The sequence below is a fragment of the Rhinolophus sinicus genome, linkage group LG03 (genome assembly GCF_036562045.2).
Source record: "Rhinolophus sinicus isolate RSC01 linkage group LG03, ASM3656204v1, whole genome shotgun sequence".
NCBI classification, from domain to species: Eukaryota; Metazoa; Chordata; class Mammalia; order Chiroptera; family Rhinolophidae; genus Rhinolophus; species Rhinolophus sinicus.
The window spans coordinates 100,445,904-100,464,351 of record NC_133753.1 but is presented as its reverse complement, the minus strand read 5'-3'; the positions used below and the strand labels follow the sequence as shown (position 1 = coordinate 100,464,351).

Genomic DNA, 18,448 nt, shown 5'->3' with positions numbered 1-18,448 from the left:
GAAGCCCTGAGAAAGAAGTTTGGCATCCAGTGGAAGGGGGTGATAGAGAGGACCCCATCCTGGTACCTTCCCCTATAGTACTGACTATGGTGACCAGTCACATGGGGGTGGCATGGGTTCTGACTTCCGCCCCCTCCCCCTTCCCATCTGCTCACCTGTACTGAATCTCTCCTGGGATGTAAAGACACTCACGTCTGCATTCTAACTGGACCCTCTCTCCCAAGCTTCAGAAGTACATACACGCCCTGTGTTTTCACCAGGCTGGACAAATTCATTACTTTCCCCAAAGCCTCAGTTCCTGTCATTCCTATTACCAGCACTGCCAACCTCTCAGACACACAGACAGACAACCTCAATCATCTCTGGCTTTTCCCTTCACTTCCCCTCCTCCACCCTCTCCCCTTAGCTGCCAAATCCTACCAGTTCTCCCTCTGCCATGTTTTCACATCCACCTACTTCACTCCCTTCATTGCCTGGTCCTGGGTCAGGCCCTCACCTTCCCTTGTCAGGACTCATCACAGGATTCCCGTAATTGAGCTTCTTGTCTATATTCCTCTACTGGGGTATCATTCGTTGGCCTACCCTGGCAGCTCCCTCATGGCTCAGAAAACAAAAGAAAGCCCAAGACAATTAAGACCTTGACATACTGCCCTAGCCCACCTTTCTATCCCCACTTCTTCCTCTTCCTCTGTACAACTGTGCTCTCAGCAAGCTGGACTGCTCAGTGGCCTTGGAAACACATTCGAATCAGGGCTTCCCAGAAACACTAGTGCTTTCTGAGCTATTCCCTACATAAAGGGTTCCATGGCCAAGAAGTCTGCAAATATCCTATCCCCTTCATATTCTGCTTTTGGACCGTTTGTAGATGTCCTATGGCCAAGCCAGTCCCCTGACCAAGTCCAAAGTCCACGTGGAAGGGACTGCACAGAGCACAGACACTGGAAAGTGTTTCATGGGGGCCCTTTGTGTGACAATCTACCATGGCAAGTACTCGCCCATGTACTTGTTAGCAAACCAATAGTGGGTTTCTCTCTCAGAATGAGACACATAACTGAAAAAGAATCTTGTAATTCTGAAAGGCCATGAAAGTGCCACAGGGATGCCTAAGTCCTCCTCAGTGAATGACAAGAGACAACTGCGACTCCTGAGGCCACACAGGTACTACCAATCCAAACCCTCCCTCTGCTCCACCCCATAGCTTCTACCTCCTTTCTTTTTTTTTTCTTTCTTATTGTTATTTTTTTTTATGTTAAATTTATCATTATTTTTTTTATTAAATTTATTTCGGTGACAATTGTTAGTAAAATTACATAGATTTCAGGTGTACAATTCGGTATTACATCATCTATAAATCCCATTGTGTGTTCATCACCCAGAGTCAGGTCTCCTTCCATCACCATATATTAGCTTCTACCTCCTTTCACAAACTCCGGCCCACCTCTTCTCATTGCCTCCCTCTCTCGGGGAAACTAACCTGAGCCAAGGCTCACATTCAAGCATCTAGATATGTGCCTTAATATGACCACTAGGTTTTGATTTCTTTGTCCATCAGCCATGGTCATCGGGCTCTGAGGGCTATTGCCACACTTACACTTTTTAGCATTTATTTTCTCCTTTTCTAGAAGTTAGAGCACCAAGACATGGCCTCTGTCCTCAAAAAACTCACAAACGAGGAGCAAAGAGAAATGTGAACACCTAGTTGTCATAGAATGGGCCAGATGCTAGGGCTACTCTGAGAAACCCTCCAGATTGAGGGAAATGACTGTGAAAAAGCTCCATAAGAAACTGCTTTAGGTCTTGGGCAATGATGTCAACAGCTGTCACTGACTGAGTACTTCCCAGATGCACTGGACTAGGTGCATGGTCCCATGTAATCTTCACAATATCTGGGAGGCAGCTACACAGAGTCAGATAAAGTGACCTGTCAACCTACAAAATCGGTATGTAGTGGGACCAAGATTTGTCTAAGACTAAGACACGTCAGCCTTCTTCCCAGAACCCATGGCTCTCCAAACAAATTCACATCAGTTAAATTCAGTGCTCATTGAGGTCTTTAGCTATGAGCCCCTAAGTCTCTAGCCTTTCAGATCCTAGCATTAACCTCTTCTGCTCCTGTGTGCCCAGGAAGGGGCTGTGGTGCCCCCATCATGACATTGACTCCAGCTTCTAGAGGCTTTTGGCATAGTGTAGATTTCTCAAAGACCTGGATGTCTCCCAAGGAGGGGACCAAGTCTCCACTAGTACACAGGAAGCTGGCAAAAATTGTTCAAGGCTTTCCTTGAACAGTTACAGTTTTACGTGGGGGTCCAGAGATCCTTCCTAGAGAATGTCAATTGATGGCTTGTGGAGATAACCAGCAACAAAGCAAGGGGAGGTCCCTGAGGTCTGGTTCTGTCCTATCAAGGTCAGTGGGGGAAGGCTCAGGATGTCACTGAGTAGACAAATCTTACACCATGCAGAACCTGTGTGATTCTTTTTGTCACAGCAAAACATGAAACAAAGTCAGTGAATTTCGGAAATAAGCCAAAGAAATTGTGCTCACTGGAAACTGGACAGGAATTCCAAGGCAGTGAAGCACAGGGGTGTTTCCCTGCAAAGAAATTGTCTTTTCTTCTAGTTTCTTTCTTGAGTGTACGTCTTGGTGGAGAGGAAAATAGAAAGGTTAGGACCCAGGAACTTTCCCTTTCAGAGAGAGACAATAAACCTAAGCCAGGAGTTAGCAGCTAGCAAGTGGGATTCCTGAGGTCCCAGTTACTATTGCTGCATAACAAACCAGCCCAAGACTCAATGGTATGAACCTTTTTATTATACACACGGATTCTGAAGGTCAGGAATTTAGACAGGGCACAGCAGAGATGGCTTGTGTCTGCTCCATGATGTTGAGGACACAGCTAGGAAGACTCAAATGGCTGAGGACGACTTGGTGCCTGGGGGCTGGAATCATCAGGAAGCAGCTGCACTCCTATGATGGAAGCCTGGGCTGGGGTGGCTTGAAGGCTTGGTCGGCTGGCCCTGTGACCGGAGCACCCGCACGCGGCTTCTCCGTGTAGCCTGGGCCTCCGCACAGCATGGCGCCTTCAGGACAGCTGGATTTCTTACATGGTGGCTGAGGACTCCAAAAGCAAGTGTCCTAGGGACAAGGCAGAAGCTGCACTGCCTTTCACCACCTAGCCTTGAATGTCACATGGTCTCACTTCCGCCACTTGCTACTGGTGGAAGTAGTCATAAGCCTGCCCAGATCCCCGGGGAAGGGCACAAAGACCCCATCTTTGATGGAAGGATGGTCAAAAAATTTCCAGCCATTTTTTAAAACCACACTTAGGATTGTCTCTAAACTCTCACCACCACTCAATACAAAGCCGTCACTAACCCCACTTGCCCAACTGCATGTCTCCAGAGAAAGGACAAACAGTTCCTCGGGAAGACCCCAAGAACATTTGGGCCAGCCCCAAGAAAATCCCCCAAAGTGGGGAGAAGAGCCTAAGAAGGCACCTAACACTGACTTTGCTGGGTATTGTTAATATCTTTTGTGGTCATTTGATCAACAAATACTTCCAGAGCATGTGCTTGGCTATGTTTCCACAGGGCACTGGCCAACTAGGGCAGCAGCTCCAAGAGCTTACATGCTTACAGCTCACCACCCACTTAGAAAAGGGGTGGGTGTAAGAAGTTCTACACAAGAGGGACAGCATCCAGGGCCACCAACAACAGGGCCCTCTATACAATGGATTCCTCCGTGCTTCCCAGAAACTTCTGGGTTTGCTCTGCTAATAATTTCACATATCACAGCCCCTGACAACAAGAGCTACCTCAGGACAACTGTTCCCTCAGACAGGTGACACCAAAACTAAGGACCCAATGAAAACAGGGTTGGCTCCTTCCACAGTATCATTCTGCACCCCTGGCCCCCACTCTCACTTCCTTGGCACCAGTCCTGGGACCTAGCTGGACTCAAAAGATACTCAGAGGAACTACAGAAACAAAAAAACAAAAACAAATTAACTAATTTAATAATCAAAAAAGTGACCTAAAGCAGCAGCCAAGAAATGTAGGGACCTGAGGGGGGCGGGAGAATGCCACATCATCTTTCATGGCCGGGGTCCAGACGGGCAGACAGTGGGAAGGGTGAGTAACAGGTTGGAGAAAAAGACACAGAGCAGTGAGTAGGAGAAACAGGTGACACAGCACCCTCACCCCCAAAACACCATGTGACCTCACAGGCAGCTGCCTCCTCCCTTGAAAGCTTTTGTTATGACAGCACCCGAGGGCGGACCCACTTCCCTGCCACCTCCCTGGGAGTAAGAATGAGCTTTGTCGGCTGAGTGAACAGCTCCTCTCTTGGTCGGGGGAGCACCTATCTTTCTTCTGCTGAGATCTTCTCCGCTCCGAGGCCGGGCTGATGCATGAGGGCCTTCCTCTCCGGCTGCCGAGGCTTACACAGTCCACTTCAAGCACCTGCAGGCATAGGAAGCCCAGCATGGGAGAGGGTCTGGGAAGCCGTGGGGCTTAGGAGGAAGAGGGTGCGGACCCGGAGGGTGTTCCCAGCTAACCTGGTCTCCTGGTGGGTGCCCAGACAGCGCACCGTGCAGTAGCGGGCACCACAGCTGACACAGGTGTACGGGGAGGGGAAGCCGCAGACAGCACAGAAGGGGCGCTGGGGCCGGGAGGGGGGTCCCGCACAGGCTGTCAGGTAGTTGGGGCCCTCAGCCACACTCAGGTTCTGCAGAGACAAGGGGACAGGCTCCATGAATCCCCCGCCCACCCAAGCAGCAAACACCTGTCATGTACAAGCATCTCTGTGGGCTCATCCCTTCCCTGTGGAATCCTCCCTGGCCTGCTCCTCTCTCACCTGCTCCTCCAGCAAGGCCTGGAAGTTTTTTCGGAAGCGAAGTTTAAAATGATCACCTCGAGTTTTCTTCTTTTTCTTTCCTAGAGGTCAAGAGCAATGAGTTACTTGGCATGTGCCAAGAAAGATACCATCTTTCTCTGCCCCATCATTCCCGATACTCTTGTGTTCATTCTGTGCCCACACTCACCTAGGCCCTAGGTCAGCCTCCGTCTACCATCCTTTTCCCTTCCCTCCACTTCTCCAATCCCTGCCTTCCTTTATCTCCACACTCCCTAAATCTAAGGCTTTACGTCAGAGCTGGAAAACATCTCAGGGTTAACCTGCTCCATCTTCTTCAGAGGAAACTAAGCACAGACAGGGGAGAGCAGCTGGCTCCAAGTCACAGGAGCCAGTCCCTGGCAGAGCCAGAGGAGTTCCTGGGTCATGGTTCCCCAGCCCGATGTCCTTTCACAACCCTCAGCTCGGCAGAGTCTCCCCTTCCTTCAGTCTTATCTCCCTGGCCCCACGCCTGCCTTCCTCTTCCACCCGCCTCACCGGTGTCTGCATCATCATCAAATTGAGGCAGTCTCTTGCCAAGCTGGGGGAGTCCTGCGTGGGGGTCATCCTGGAAGTTGTCATTCTCCAAGGCCTCAAGCTGCCTGTTGATGCGGCGCTGCCGGGCCGCCCTGTCCAGAACCCGCCGCTGTCCAGGGTCCTGGGAGCGAACTAGATGGGGCAGGAACAGAGGAGTTATGGGGGCACAGAGAAGAGAGAAGCTAGGGTGACCTTGGTTCTGGGCAGTGTGTGAACGTCTATGGGGTGTGGAGCCCCAGTTCTCTGATCTCAGCCTAGTCACCGAGCCCTTGGCTCTTGTATCTTCTACCAACACAGGAGTTCCCCCTTATCTGCGGTTTCACTTTCTGCAGTTTTAGTTACCTGCGATCTGAAAATATTAAATGGAAAATTCCAGAAATAAACAATTCATAAGTTTAAAATTGTGTGCTATTCTGAGTAGCATGATGAAATCAAGCACCAGTCTGCTCCATCCTGCCTGGGACGTGAATCGTCCCCTTGTCCAAAGGATCCAGGCTGTACACACGAGCCATCCATTAACCACTTAGTAACCACCTCAGTTATCAGATCAGCTGCTGCAGCATGCCAGTGCTTGTGTTCAAGTCGCCCTTATTTTACTGACCAACGGCCCCATAGTGCAAGGGTAATGATGCTGGCAATTCAGGTCTGTCAGAGAGAAGGTGTAAAATACGTGTTCATATAGGAAAAAACATAGTACGTATATGGTTCAGTACTATCCGCAATGTCAGCCTCCACTGGGGGTCTTGGAACTTATCTGCTGTCAATAAGGGAGGACTGCTATATATCAGCCCCTCTGGTTTGCTTCCTTCCCAGCTTACTAAGACCAAACCATTTCAGGCACTCATGCCTGTTCTCTATCCCTTTAGCCCCAGGTTTTCCTCCCAATTTCAGACCCAACTACACCCCAATCCCAGATCCAACCAATGAAATGCCTCCTAGAGACCACACCGCTGGCAGAAATCACACAACTATGCTGATGGAGACCACTGTACCCTCAGGGCTTTCAGGCTCCACTGGGACCTAATGCATTTGGCCTTCCTGCTCAGCAATCTCATTTCCTACCTCAAAGGAAACAGGCCTCTGACATGTACAGACGCTCATCTTTCAGCCCACCCTCAATCATAATTGCATGGGCACCCACCCTCCCCCCATTCAAAGTGGATGCAGCCCCTCACACCAAGACCCACTGCTAATTCCAACTCTTCACCTCCAAGATGAGTCCTCCCCTCCCTCTTGTATCTTCAATCTCTCCTCCTCAACTGGCACTTTCCTTTCAGTGGAAAAACCTGCCAAACGCTCTTGTGTCTACCCAACTTCACAGCTATTCTTTTTTTTTCCAAGTCAAGTTGTCCTTTCAATCTTAGTTCAGCTTCAAGTTGTTGTCCTTTCAGTCTTAGTTGTGGAGGGCGCAGCTCAGCTCCAGGTCCAGTTGCTGTTGCTAGTTGCAGGGGGCGCAGCCCACCATCCCTTGCAGGAGTTGAACCGGCAACCTTGTGGTTGAGAGACCACTGGCCCATGTGGGAATCGAAACGGCAACCTTCGGAGTTAGGAGCACAGAGCTCTAACCGCCTGAGCCACCAGGCCGGCCCCACAGCTATTCTTCTTTGGCAGAGTGGTCCATGTGATATTTCATTTCCTCATCTCTCGTCCATTCCTCAACCCCCAGCAAACCGACTACATTTGATGGGAACTACCCACAACAGTGACCTTCTCGGACCAAGTCCAGTGTGCATTTTACTTGAGTTCTCTACACTCTGTGTTGACTAGCTCCCTCACATTAAAAAGCCCCTTCACCTGCTTTCTTGACATGACTCCAGGTTTTACTTTCCCATATCTGGCTTCTGTCTCCCACCTTGCTTTCTCTCTCTGCCTCGAAGGAGATAGCTGTCCCTGTTCTTTCTTAGTCTATAAACTCTTCCTGAGATTTCTAATCCAAACACAGGGATCTCTCACCCACAAGCAAATGACTCCAACAGTGATTCTCTCAGTCCAGAACCTTCTCCTTCGCTCCAAAACTGACTATTCAACTGGCTGCAGGAAATTACCTGTTGATCCCATTAACACCGCAACTCAAAATTAAAAAATCTTCCCACCCGAAGGTGAGAGGTTTTGGGAACGTACAGAGGGATAGTGGATGGGGGAGGGGGTTCACACAGTGTGAGGGATATAAATGATAAATGTCTAAGTTTTGCTTTGTCTTGTGCACCTGAAACTAATTAAAAAAAAAAAAAAAAAATCTTCCCACCCAAGTCTGCTTCTCCTCCTGTAGACTTTCTTTAAGTGAATGGAACCATCTACATAGCTACCCAAACCACAAACCTAGGAGTTACTCTAAACCTCTCTCTTCATTACCATACCAGCTGTTGACCAGATCCTGATATTCTACCCCAAAACCTCTCTCAATTCATTAAACAAATATTTATTGACTGCCTGTAACCATAATAAAAACCTCAGCACCGGTAGCTAACACATGGGCATGTCCTATGAGCCAGGCACTATACTAAGCTCTTTGCATAAATGGAATCCTTTAACTCTTACAAATAACCCTGTGGGACAGGTATCATTATCATCCCAAGCTTACTGACATTCGCATAGCTATTAAGTGGCTGGGTCAGAATTCACACCCCAAACTGCCAGCATCACAAAACATGCTCTTGATCATTGCAATATACTGCCTCCCTTCCAAGTGCCAGGCGGTGCCCTAGGCTCTGGGAATACAACCAGGGCCTGCGGACTAGTGGGGAATACAAATAATCATACAAACGAGCATGGTATGGCACAGTATATGCTAGTATAGGGAAGTGCAGAGTGCTGCCGAGCACATGACAGAAACACCTAGCCTGGCTTTGGGATAGTCAGAAAGATTTTCCAGAGGAATGTAAGTCCAGGTTGAGGCCTGACTGATGAATGGTTGGCAGAGAGGGGAGGGTGTCTCAGGCCTTGAAACCAGCCTGAGAGAAGGCCGGGATGGGAGGCTGTGGTGCCTTCAATAAATTAGAAGTTCTGTATGGCTAGTATATAAAGAATCTGGGGTCGGCCCGCTGGCTCAGGTGGTTGGAGCTCCGTGCTCCTAACTCCGAAGGCTGCCGGTTCAATTCCCACATGGGCCAGTGGGCTCTCAACCACAAGGTTGCCAGTTCAATTCCTCGAGTCCCGCAATGCATGGTGGGCTCCGCTCCCTGCAACTAAGCTTGAACACAGCACCTTGAGCTGAGCTGCCTCCCGAATGGCTCAGTTGGTGGGAGCGCATCCTCTCAACCACAAGGTTGCCGGTTTGACTCCTGCAAGGGATGGTGGGCTGCGCCCCCTGCAACTAGCAACAGCAACTCAACCTGGAGCTGAGCTGTGCCCTCCACAACTAAGACTGAAAGGACAACAACTTGAAGCTGAATGGCACCCTCTACAACTAAGATTGAAAGGACAACAACTTGATTTGGGAAGGAAAAAAAAAAAAGTCCTGGAAGTACACAGTGTTCTCCAATAAAGTCCTGTTCCCTTTCCCCAATAAAATCTTAAAAAGAAAAAGAAGACTCTGTGTGTGTGTGGGGGGGTGGTGGTGGTGGTGGATATGAAGTCAGGCAGACCATTAAGAGTCTATCTTTTAAGTACATAAAGGAACTTGGATTTGGGGATTTTATGGTGAGGGTGACAAAGATCCAGTGAGGGGTTTTAAGAAAGGAATGACACGGCTGGGTTTATTACAAGTCAATCTGGAGATGTTCCCACCCTCATCTCTTTTTATCTGGACTATTCAATACCTAACTGGCCTTCCAGCCTCTAGACCTGTGTTATACAATAAGGTAGCCACTAGTCATATGTGGTTATTTAAATTTCGATGTAAATGAATTAAGAGGAGATAAAATTTACAATTCGGTTCCTCAACTGCACGAGCCACATTCCAAGTCCTCAACAGCCACCTGTGGCCACATGGCTGCCATACTAACAGTGCTCATGAAGAACATTCTCATCATCGCAGAAAGTTCTACGGGACAGCGCTGCACTCGTCCCTCCAACCCATCCTCTGCACTGAAGCCAGAACTGCCTTTCTAAAAGATAAATTTGTTTCGGTCACTCCCCTGCCTTAAAAGCCCTTGATGGCTCTACACTGCCCTCAGAGTTCAAACGCTGCTGCAGTGTATATAATGCCTTTTAAGTGTGCCTTTCCCCAGCCCGCCAGTCTCCTTTACAATTCCTCCGCAAGTACCGAACTGTGAACTTGGCTTCCTAAGCGACTTGCTTTTTCTTGCTTTTCTGCCTTTGCACGTGCGGTTCCCGATACCTGGAATGAGTCCCTGCGCACCTGCACTGAGTGAAACCTAACTCGAGTCTCAAGACTCAATCCAAGCGTTCTCTTCACCTCCAAGCCTTCATGGTGCCCTCCTTCCCAGAGCAGGGTTGAGTACCACTCCTCCTTGTGCATCCCTCTGCCATAGTACGAATCACTCTGAAATGCAATGGTTGGTCTGCATGTCTGTCCCCCTCCAGAAATCCAGTTCTAGGGAGATAAAGATCTTTTTTCCTTTCTCTATCCCCAGCGCCCGGCTTGGAGGAGGCATCAATAAAATGTGAATGGTTTGGGAGACCGCCCCGACGCCAGGATCGGAGGGCCGGGGAAGGGATCTGACACTAATAACTGAGTGAGGAAATCCTAGGCGAGGTTCGGATTTGAGAGGACGAAGGGGGGCCAGCCCCCGGGGGTTCACATACCCGAAGTTTTCTTCTCCACCATTTCCACAACACAGCTGACGAAAGAGCCTATTACGCACGCGTACTACATCACCCGCTTTGATAAAGGCATCACTTCCGGCGGTGTGTGCTATTTTGCGCATGCGCAGAATAATTCCAATACTTAGATTCATTGCCTGATGTTCCCTTGGAGACCAGAAAGCTTTCCGCCATATTTTATATGGGCAAAAGTACTTCCGGCCTTAGTGTAGCTGTGTATTTGTGGGACCCCTGAAATGGGTCCTTTTAAAGAGGTAAATGCCAGTGGTCTTTCGAGAAACGTCATTTTCCTTTGGTCCTTCTTTTGATGCCACCATCACAAAGGCAGCCCCTGGAGCTTCTCTCCGGGGCAGTCGAGATGATGGGCCAGACTTCCCACAGAAAGTGGGCGGGCTTGAGTGGGCAATCCGGTGACCCTTCGCCGAAACTTCAACCCCTAGCTCCCCCGGGGCCTCAGACGCCTTGGCCTTCTTCCTCCCTGACACCCGGTCCTCCATTTGTACCCGCTCCGCGTGCCCCCACCGCCTCGCTCTCCAGTCTTCCGCCCCGCCGCCCCGGCACGGCTGAGGCAAGGGCCCGCCTCCGCGGCGTCCTGTCGGACCCGCAAGGGGTCACTTCCCCTCTCCCGGTTTCAATTTCCTCGTGTGTCAGGCGGGCGGTGGGCCGAACTGGCTCTGACCAAAGTCCTCTGCCGGCGATCGCCAGCCCGAGCTCCCGCCCCTCTCCCGCCTCCAGTCCCGGCGCCCCCTCTGCTCGCTCCGCACAGCCTGCGCGCCGGCGCCTGGAGACAATCCTCGCCTTGTCTGGGACGCCGGCATCTAGAGTTTTCTGTAACCTCCGGCTACGCCTTTTTTCCAGGGCGGAGCCCCAACCCTGCTCCTCCTCGCAGTGGGCCGCATAGCAGCCCCGGTCCCCTTTCCAAAGCCCCGCTCGGTAGCTGGGATCCAGGCGCGCAGCCGGAGCGGTGCGGGCCTGTGCGCTGTGTCGGCCCGCATCCAGCCATGGCCTCCTGGGGCCCTGGACTCCGGCTCCTGCTGTTACTGCTGCTACTGCTGCTGCCGCCGCCTCCTGCGGATTCGGCCTCCGATCGTCCCCGGGGCGGCAACCCTGTCAACCCAGGTGAGACCCCCGGGAGGGCCAAGTGGGCTCCGGGATGACGTGTATGCCGTCCGGGGCTTTGAGGGGGCAGCCGGCCTCTCCGACGCTCAGCGCGCTCCTAGGGTCTGAACCGCTAACTCCGCACTCTGAACTAAGGTATCCAGCCTCTCCATGCGAACTGAACCCAAATTCCTGGGTGTCAATTCCATCCTGCTGTCACTGGGGTCGAAGTTTCTCTCGGGGAAGAGTGTAAGAGGGAATTGGAAAAAGGAAGTAAGGGACAGCGGCAGAGTTTGCGGGAGGGGAAGGGGGCCTACGTGAGTGGAGCGCGTAGGGCACTGAGCTGGGTGAGTGGGTCCCGAATGCCAATTCCCGACTGGTGACAGAGAAGCTTCTGGTGATCACGGTGGCCACAGCCGAGACCGAGGGATACCGGCGTTTCCTGCGTTCGGCGGAGTTCTTCAATTATACAGTGCGGGTGAGGAGAGGAATGCCCTCCAGGCCGCTCGGAGGGGGCGTTTCCAGCTGGAGGAGTGGGCTGAGGGCTGGATTCCTGGGGCCCCACGGTGAGCCTGGCCAGCCGAATTCCCTCCCTGGCATGGCGGATCTCCCCCACAGACCCTGGGCCTGGGAGAGGAGTGGCGAGGGGGTGATGTGGCCCGAACAGTTGGTGGAGGACAGAAGGTCAGGTGGCTAAAGAAGGAAATGGAGAAATATGCAGACCAGGAGGATATGGTCATCATGTTTGTGGACAGGTAAAGGGGAGAAAGCCGAGAGGCGAGCAGGAGGAGGATGTGAGGATACTGAGATTCCTAATAGTTGTCCTGTTCGTCCTCCCCTTCCTTGCCAGCTATGATGTGATTCTGGCCGGCAGCCCCGCAGAGCTGCTGAAGAAGTTCATCCAGAGTGGCAGCCGCCTGCTGTTCTCTGCAGAGGGCTTCTGCTGGCCGGAGTGGGGGCTGGCAGAGCAGTACCCTGAGGTGGGCACGGGGAAGCGCTTCCTCAACTCTGGTGGTGAGTGGCAGAGGGCCCGAGGCAGAGAGGCCAAGAGTGGTGGGGGATGGAGTATTCCAGGTGCCTGGGGGCCAGAGAGGGAGTGGGGACAGGGCCGTGGGACCCAGGGAGTCTTGGAGTCAGCACCTCCCTCCCCCCACAGGATTCATCGGCTTTGCCCCCACCATCCACCAAATCGTCCGCCAGTGGAAGTACAAGGATGACGATGATGACCAGCTGTTCTACACTCGACTCTACCTGGACCCAGGACTAAGGGTGAGGGGCCGTCTAAAGCTCAGTGGGGGTGGCAGACCTCAGGCTGAATGGGAGAGAGGGGGTAAAGGGGCTTGGGGGAAGATGTAAAGAGAAAAGAGTGAGAGATGATGTCCCACTGCCTCTTGAATTAACTGCCGCCTCTCATCCCATCCAGGAGAAACTCAGCCTTAATCTGGATCATAAATCCAGGATCTTTCAGAACCTCAACGGGGCTTTAGGTGAGAAGGCAATCAGAAGGGGTAATGAAAGAGGCTGCTGCGGTCCTGAATTAAGGAGGGGCTCCTGGTGGGACTGGGGTGGTCTTCAGCTCACCTTTATCTCAACTTCGTCAAATATCTGAATGACTGATAGATAAAATTGCACTGTGTAGTGGCAGTAATACCCAACATCTGTGGAACGTACTGTGTGCCACAGCCCTGGGCCAGGGGCTTTACTTCAGTAATTTCACTTAACACGGCAATCCTACGGAGAGGGTTGTCTATGGTTATCCACCTGTTACAGATGAGGAAATTGCCTCTCTGAGGGGCTGGTGACTTGCCCAGGTCACATAGATAGTAAGTAGAGGAGGTCCCCAGGTGGCAGCAGAGAGCCTGGATTCCCCCATATTTAGAAGCACCTGCTTTCAAGAGAAAGGGAGTTTAAAGCTGGCTTTCTTCCCCAGATGAGGTGGTTTTAAAGTTTGATCGGAATCGTGTGCGTATCCGGAATGTGGCCTATGACACGCTTCCTGTGGTGGTCCATGGGAACGGTCCCACTAAGGTGCCCAATGGCTCATCCCCTCAGCCCCTTGCCCCTATCCCAGGCCTGGCCCCACAGTCCCTGCCCTACCCCGTCCTGACCCCAGCTCCCAGCCCTCGCTCCAGCCCTCTGAGCAGTGGTCCTCCTAGCCCCCGCAGCAGAGGTGCTAGGAGAGGTCCTAAGTGTCCCCTACTTTCCCTCCCGCCCTGTCCCTGTCTGTCTACCTGACCTCCCTGACCTCCAGCCGTGGACTCCTCTGCCTCAGCCTCTCCCCGTCTCTCCTAACAGCTCCAGCTGAATTACCTGGGAAACTATGTTCCCAATGGCTGGACTCCTGAGGGAGGCTGTGGGTTCTGCGACCGGGACCGGAGGACACTCCCGGGGGGGCAGGTGAGGAGGGGTGCCAGGGTGGGGCGGGAGAACACACTGAAGCAAGAGGTACAGGGAGAGCATGCTAGGCAGCAGTGGAAGGCAAAGCTCCTGGGGACCCCCAAACTTAGCAGGCTTATAGAGGACAGACCAGATGGGGGCCCCAGGCTTTCCTCCGAGCCCTGTCATGCATCTTCCAGCCTCCCCCCCGGGTGCTTCTGGCCGTGTTTGTGGAACAACCTACTCCGTTCCTGCCTCGCTTCCTGCAGCGGTTGATGCTCCTGGACTATCCCCCCGACAGGATCACCCTTTTCGTGCATAACAATGTAAGATACCCTGGCAGCCTCTCCCTGTGGACCCTCCCAAGGGTCCTGCTTCCTACACCCTGTCCACTCCCCCATCTTTCCCCTCCCATTCCTCAGGTACCATCTTTTCTGCCCTCTCAGCACTCCCCCATTTCCCCCCATCTGTAGGAGGTGTACCATGAGCCCCACATTGCAGACTCCTGGGCCCAGCTCCAGGACCACTTCTTAACTGTGAAGCTGGTGGGGCCAGAGGAGGCCCTGACCCCAGGCGAGGCCAGGGACATGGCCATGTGAGTGAGCCATGGGCGGGAAGGACCGGTGGGGGTGAAGGTAGTGGGAGGTGGTGGGGTGCCTCCACTGCACCACCTTTCCCTCTCCATCCACCATCCAGCTTCCCCATGGCCTCACAATGCTGCCGCCACTTGTGCTGGTCCTCCCCGCCTGTCTTGCATGGACTACAGAACTTGGGGTCCTGGAGTGAGGGAAAGTTCCACCCACTCTGCAGTCCCCTCCTCCCCCCACCTGCTCCAGTTTCAACTCCTCCATCTGTGGGTCTGTCACCTCTAGGGACAGTTGTCGTCAGGACCCTGAGTGTGAATTCTACTTCAGCCTGGACGCCGATGCCGTCCTCACCAACCCCCAGGCTCTGCGCATCCTCATTGAAGAGAACAGGTCATTTGCCTGGCTCAGCCAGAGGGCCCCAAAGTAGTCCCCCACGAGCCCCAGGCTCCTTCCCTGGGAATCAGGCTTGCCTTTGTGCAATCCTCACCTCCACCTGTTCACAGGAAAGTCATAGCTCCCATGCTGTCCCGCCATGGGAAGCTGTGGTCCAATTTCTGGGGAGCCCTGAGCCCCGACGAGTACTACGCCCGCTCCGAGGACTACGTGGAGCTGGTGCAGCGGAAGCGAGTGTGAGTCCTGCGGGGCTGCAGCCCTCCTGCTCCTCCCACATGGGCCTGAACGACACCTGCCCCCTCAGCCAAGGCCCCAGTTTCAGGGTTCTGATGTGTCTGTGGGGTAGGGACTGACTGGAGCTGGACATGAGAGGGTTATGACCGGCAGTGCTTATTTGGGGACGTGAGAGGGCTTCCTGGCTCAGAGTGGGGTGCCCTGAGGGAGGGGGCTCCTGGGATGAACTGGGCAGAATTGTGGGGGCCACCCACCTAGCTGACCCTAGTGTGGATACCTCTAGGGGCGTGTGGAATGTACCCTACATTTCCCAGGCATATGTGATCCGGGGGGAGACCCTGAGGACAGAGCTGCCACAGAGGGAGGTGTTCTCAGGCAGCGACACTGACCCAGACATGGCCTTCTGTAAGAGCCTGCGGGACAAGGTGAGCGGGGCAGTCAGGCCCAAGGCAGGGGTGTAGGAGGCAGCCACCTCGGGTGTCCTTCTCACATCCTCCCCCCACTCCAGGGCATCTTCCTTCACCTCAGCAATCAGCATGAATTTGGCCGTCTCCTGGCCACTTCCCGGTATGACACAGACCACCTGCACCCAGACCTCTGGCAGATCTTCGACAACCCCCTGGTAAATGGGGGACCCCTTGCTCAGAGAGTGCAAGTGCCCTTCACTATAGGATGAACACACCCTGCCAGGGAGGGGGCGGTCCAGGGCATGGGGCTTCCTGGATTGGACCAAATGAAGTGAAGAGGACACACATCCAAGTACTCCCCTCCGCCCCCCTTCACCCCCCAGGACTGGAAGGAACAGTACATTCACGAGAACTACAGCCGGGCCCTTGAAGGGGAGGGACTCGTGGAACAGGTGAGCCCCACTCAAGACCCCTGACCACCCTGATGGCCACCGCCCCTTGGGTCCACCGCCTGGATTAGTGGTTTCCAAACTGACTTCCGCTAGGTACCTTAGGGTTTTCTGCTCAGGCAACATGAAGGCAAACCGACATTTTTGTAAAGGAGTTTGAAAACCACTCTCAGCACCTGGGGTTCCAGGACCTTCCCGCCATGTGTGTTGTTCTCAGCCACTGTTTCTGGCCCAGCCTCTCCTGGCCCAGCCCTTGCCATGGCCCATCCCATGCTCAGAGCCCCATTCCCCCAGCTTCTCCCATCTCCTGGCTTCCCTTTCTCTCCCTGCTTTTTCTCGCCTCTGTTGGCGATGGGTCCCTGAGTGTCACCCAGCCCTGTTGTTCTTCCCCCGACCTGTCCTCAGCCGTGCCCAGATGTGTACTGGTTCCCTCTGCTGTCGGACCAAATGTGTGATGAGCTGGTGGAGGAAATGGAGCACTACGGCCAGTGGTCAGGAGGCCGGCATGAGGTGACCGGGGCTGGGACAGAAAGAAGGGAGGTGCTGGGTCTGATGGAGGGAAACTGCTGTCAGGAGAGTAGGAACAGAGAAGAGTCCCCAAAGGGGAGGGGGCCCACTGGGGGTACCACTGCATTCATTTATTTATTCATTCATTCAAGAAATCCTTACTGGGCAGGTGCTAAATGCCAGGCACCACTGACCTAGGTGGTGCAGGAACACTGATGGGTTGTGCAGGACGAGCTCTGCCCTCTCACCTGTGACTCAGTGGCGGCAGCAGCAGCCCAGGTGTTGTGGGAGCCACAGGAAGGACCTTTAGCCCAGATGTAGGGGGATTAAGGGACTTCACAGAAGAGATGACATCCTAGCTGAGAGTTAAAGGGCCAGTGGGAGTGAGTCAAGTTAAGAAGTGGTTGAGACTCTTGCAGATGAAGGGACACTGGCTTAAGGCCTGCGAGCAAGAGGAGGGGGGGCTGGCACTGCCCTGTCAGGGCTCACTGCCCACTGCCCACAGGACTCAAGGCTGGCTGGCGGCTACGAGAACGTGCCTACCGTGGATATCCACATGAAGCAGGTGGGCTATGAGGACCAATGGCTGCAGCTGCTGAGGACGTACGTGGGGCCCATGACGGAGAGCCTGTTCCCAGGCTACCACACCAAGGTGGGCCACTGCTCCTGCCACCCTGCCCCTTCTACCTTCCCCCACCCCAGTTCCAGCTGGAAGTCCCCATGCAGCACCCTCTCAGCTCCTATAGCATTTGGGGCCCCATGGAAAAAAGATACTACAGGAGGGCAGCCTGGGGGGGGGGGCCTGCTTGACTCCTGCAGCCACTCCCCCTCCCTGGATATGGGCTGTCACCTCCTTAGAAGGCCTCCTGCCTGAGAGCCACCCCTCCAGCCTCTTTTCTCGTGTCCGGTAGACCCGGGCGGTGATGAACTTTGTGGTCCGCTACCGGCCGGATGAACAGCCTTCTCTGCGGCCGCATCATGACTCATCCACCTTCACTCTCAACGTTGCCCTCAACCACAAGGGCCTGGATTATGAGGTGAGCTCCTAGCGCCCTCCCACTTCAGGGTGCCACCAGGGCCCCTACACACACACACACACACACACACACACGCACACGCACGCACTTCCCCTGGACCCTGTATCCTTCCCGCTTACAGCCCTGCACATGGCCCTCAGTCGCCTCCCCTGCCCCCAGCCTGCCCTCTGCACGTTTCCCAGTTATTTTGCCGATATACTCTCTGGGTTCCCTTCCAGGCTGGCTGCTGATGTCCCAAACCCTCTGTGTCCCCTCCCCCCTTATCCCTCTGGTCTGCCTCTCATGCCCTTGTATCTGCCTGTCCCCAAACTCCATGTGGCTCACTCTCCCCTTCTACCCCCTTTTTACCTTCCCAGGGAGGTGGCTGCCGTTTCCTACGCTATGATTGTGTGGTGTCAGCCCCACGGAAGGGGTGGGCGCTCCTGCATCCTGGCCGACTCACGCACTACCACGAGGGGCTGCCCACCACGAGGGGCACTCGCTACATAATGGTGTCCTTTGTTGACCCGTGATTCTCAACCACTCTACTAAACCTCTCCTGCCATCGTGCCTTCTTGTGACCCCCTCCTTGGAGGGGGGGGGTCTGTCTGGCTCCTCGCTTCCTGAGTGTACCTTCGGTGTGTCTGGGACTGAATGTGTTGCCTCGTTGCCCCGCCACCCACACACACAGCCCTCTCAGGAAGCTCCGGGAGTCGCCTTGTCCCTCTCCTCAGCTCCCAGGGGTTCACGAGAAGAGGCCTTCTGGGGGTTCCTCATGTGATAACTTATTGTTTCTCAGCCTCCCTCCCAATAAAGGAGGATTTATAAGTCTTGAGTCCATTTATCATCTTTCATCTACCTATTGACCCTGTATCCCTCTTGCCACCCAGAGTAGAGGGAGACCCAGAGTTATTCCAAAGGAAAAGAACAGAGAAGAAGAAAAGGCAGAAGCAGAATGTGAGAACTGTGTGGGAGCCTGGAAGTTTCCCTGGATCCCATTTCTCACTGCCCTTTATTGCCTAAACTGGGGAAGTGCCTGTGAAGGGCCAAACCAAGAAGACTTCCTTGTCAGGTTCAGATGAAAGCCGGCCCCCTCACTCTTCTCCCTGATTCTCTCATCACTTGATGGCATCTTTTCCTTTATAGGAAGGATGACATAGTCCTGAACTGGGCTCCAGGGACAGTGCTCAGGGAAGGAAGGCTCCCTGAAGGCATGTGTCCTATGAGGGAAGGC

General features: G+C 53.6%; 2 protein-coding genes across 2 annotated transcripts; one reads left to right on the top strand and one right to left on the bottom strand.

Moving 5' to 3' along the window:
- Positions 1-2,784: 2,784 nt before the first annotated feature.
- ZNHIT1 (zinc finger HIT-type containing 1) lies at positions 2,785-10,765 on the bottom strand. The gene is made up of 5 exons (XM_019752779.2): positions 10,130-10,765; positions 5,384-5,554; positions 4,850-4,929; positions 4,551-4,720; positions 2,785-4,455 (listed from the first exon to the last, which is right to left on the bottom strand). The coding sequence occupies exons 1-5, from the start codon at positions 10,149-10,151 to the stop codon at positions 4,434-4,436; spliced, it is 465 nt and encodes a 154-aa protein (XP_019608338.1). The 5' UTR covers positions 10,152-10,765; the 3' UTR covers positions 2,785-4,433.
- Positions 10,766-10,795: 30 nt separating this feature from the next.
- PLOD3 (procollagen-lysine,2-oxoglutarate 5-dioxygenase 3) lies at positions 10,796-18,049 on the top strand. Its single transcript, XM_019752778.2, has 19 exons — positions 10,796-11,266; positions 11,632-11,723; positions 11,864-12,000; positions 12,096-12,259; positions 12,402-12,514; positions 12,669-12,732; positions 13,176-13,273; positions 13,541-13,642; positions 13,822-13,947; positions 14,095-14,216; positions 14,494-14,598; positions 14,712-14,837; positions 15,119-15,260; positions 15,344-15,457; positions 15,626-15,694; positions 16,097-16,201; positions 16,704-16,850; positions 17,110-17,235; positions 17,592-18,049. Exons 1-19 carry the CDS (start codon positions 11,149-11,151, stop codon positions 17,745-17,747), a joined length of 2,226 nt encoding a protein of 741 aa, XP_019608337.2. The 5' UTR covers positions 10,796-11,148; the 3' UTR covers positions 17,748-18,049.
- Positions 18,050-18,448: the final 399 nt, after the last annotated feature.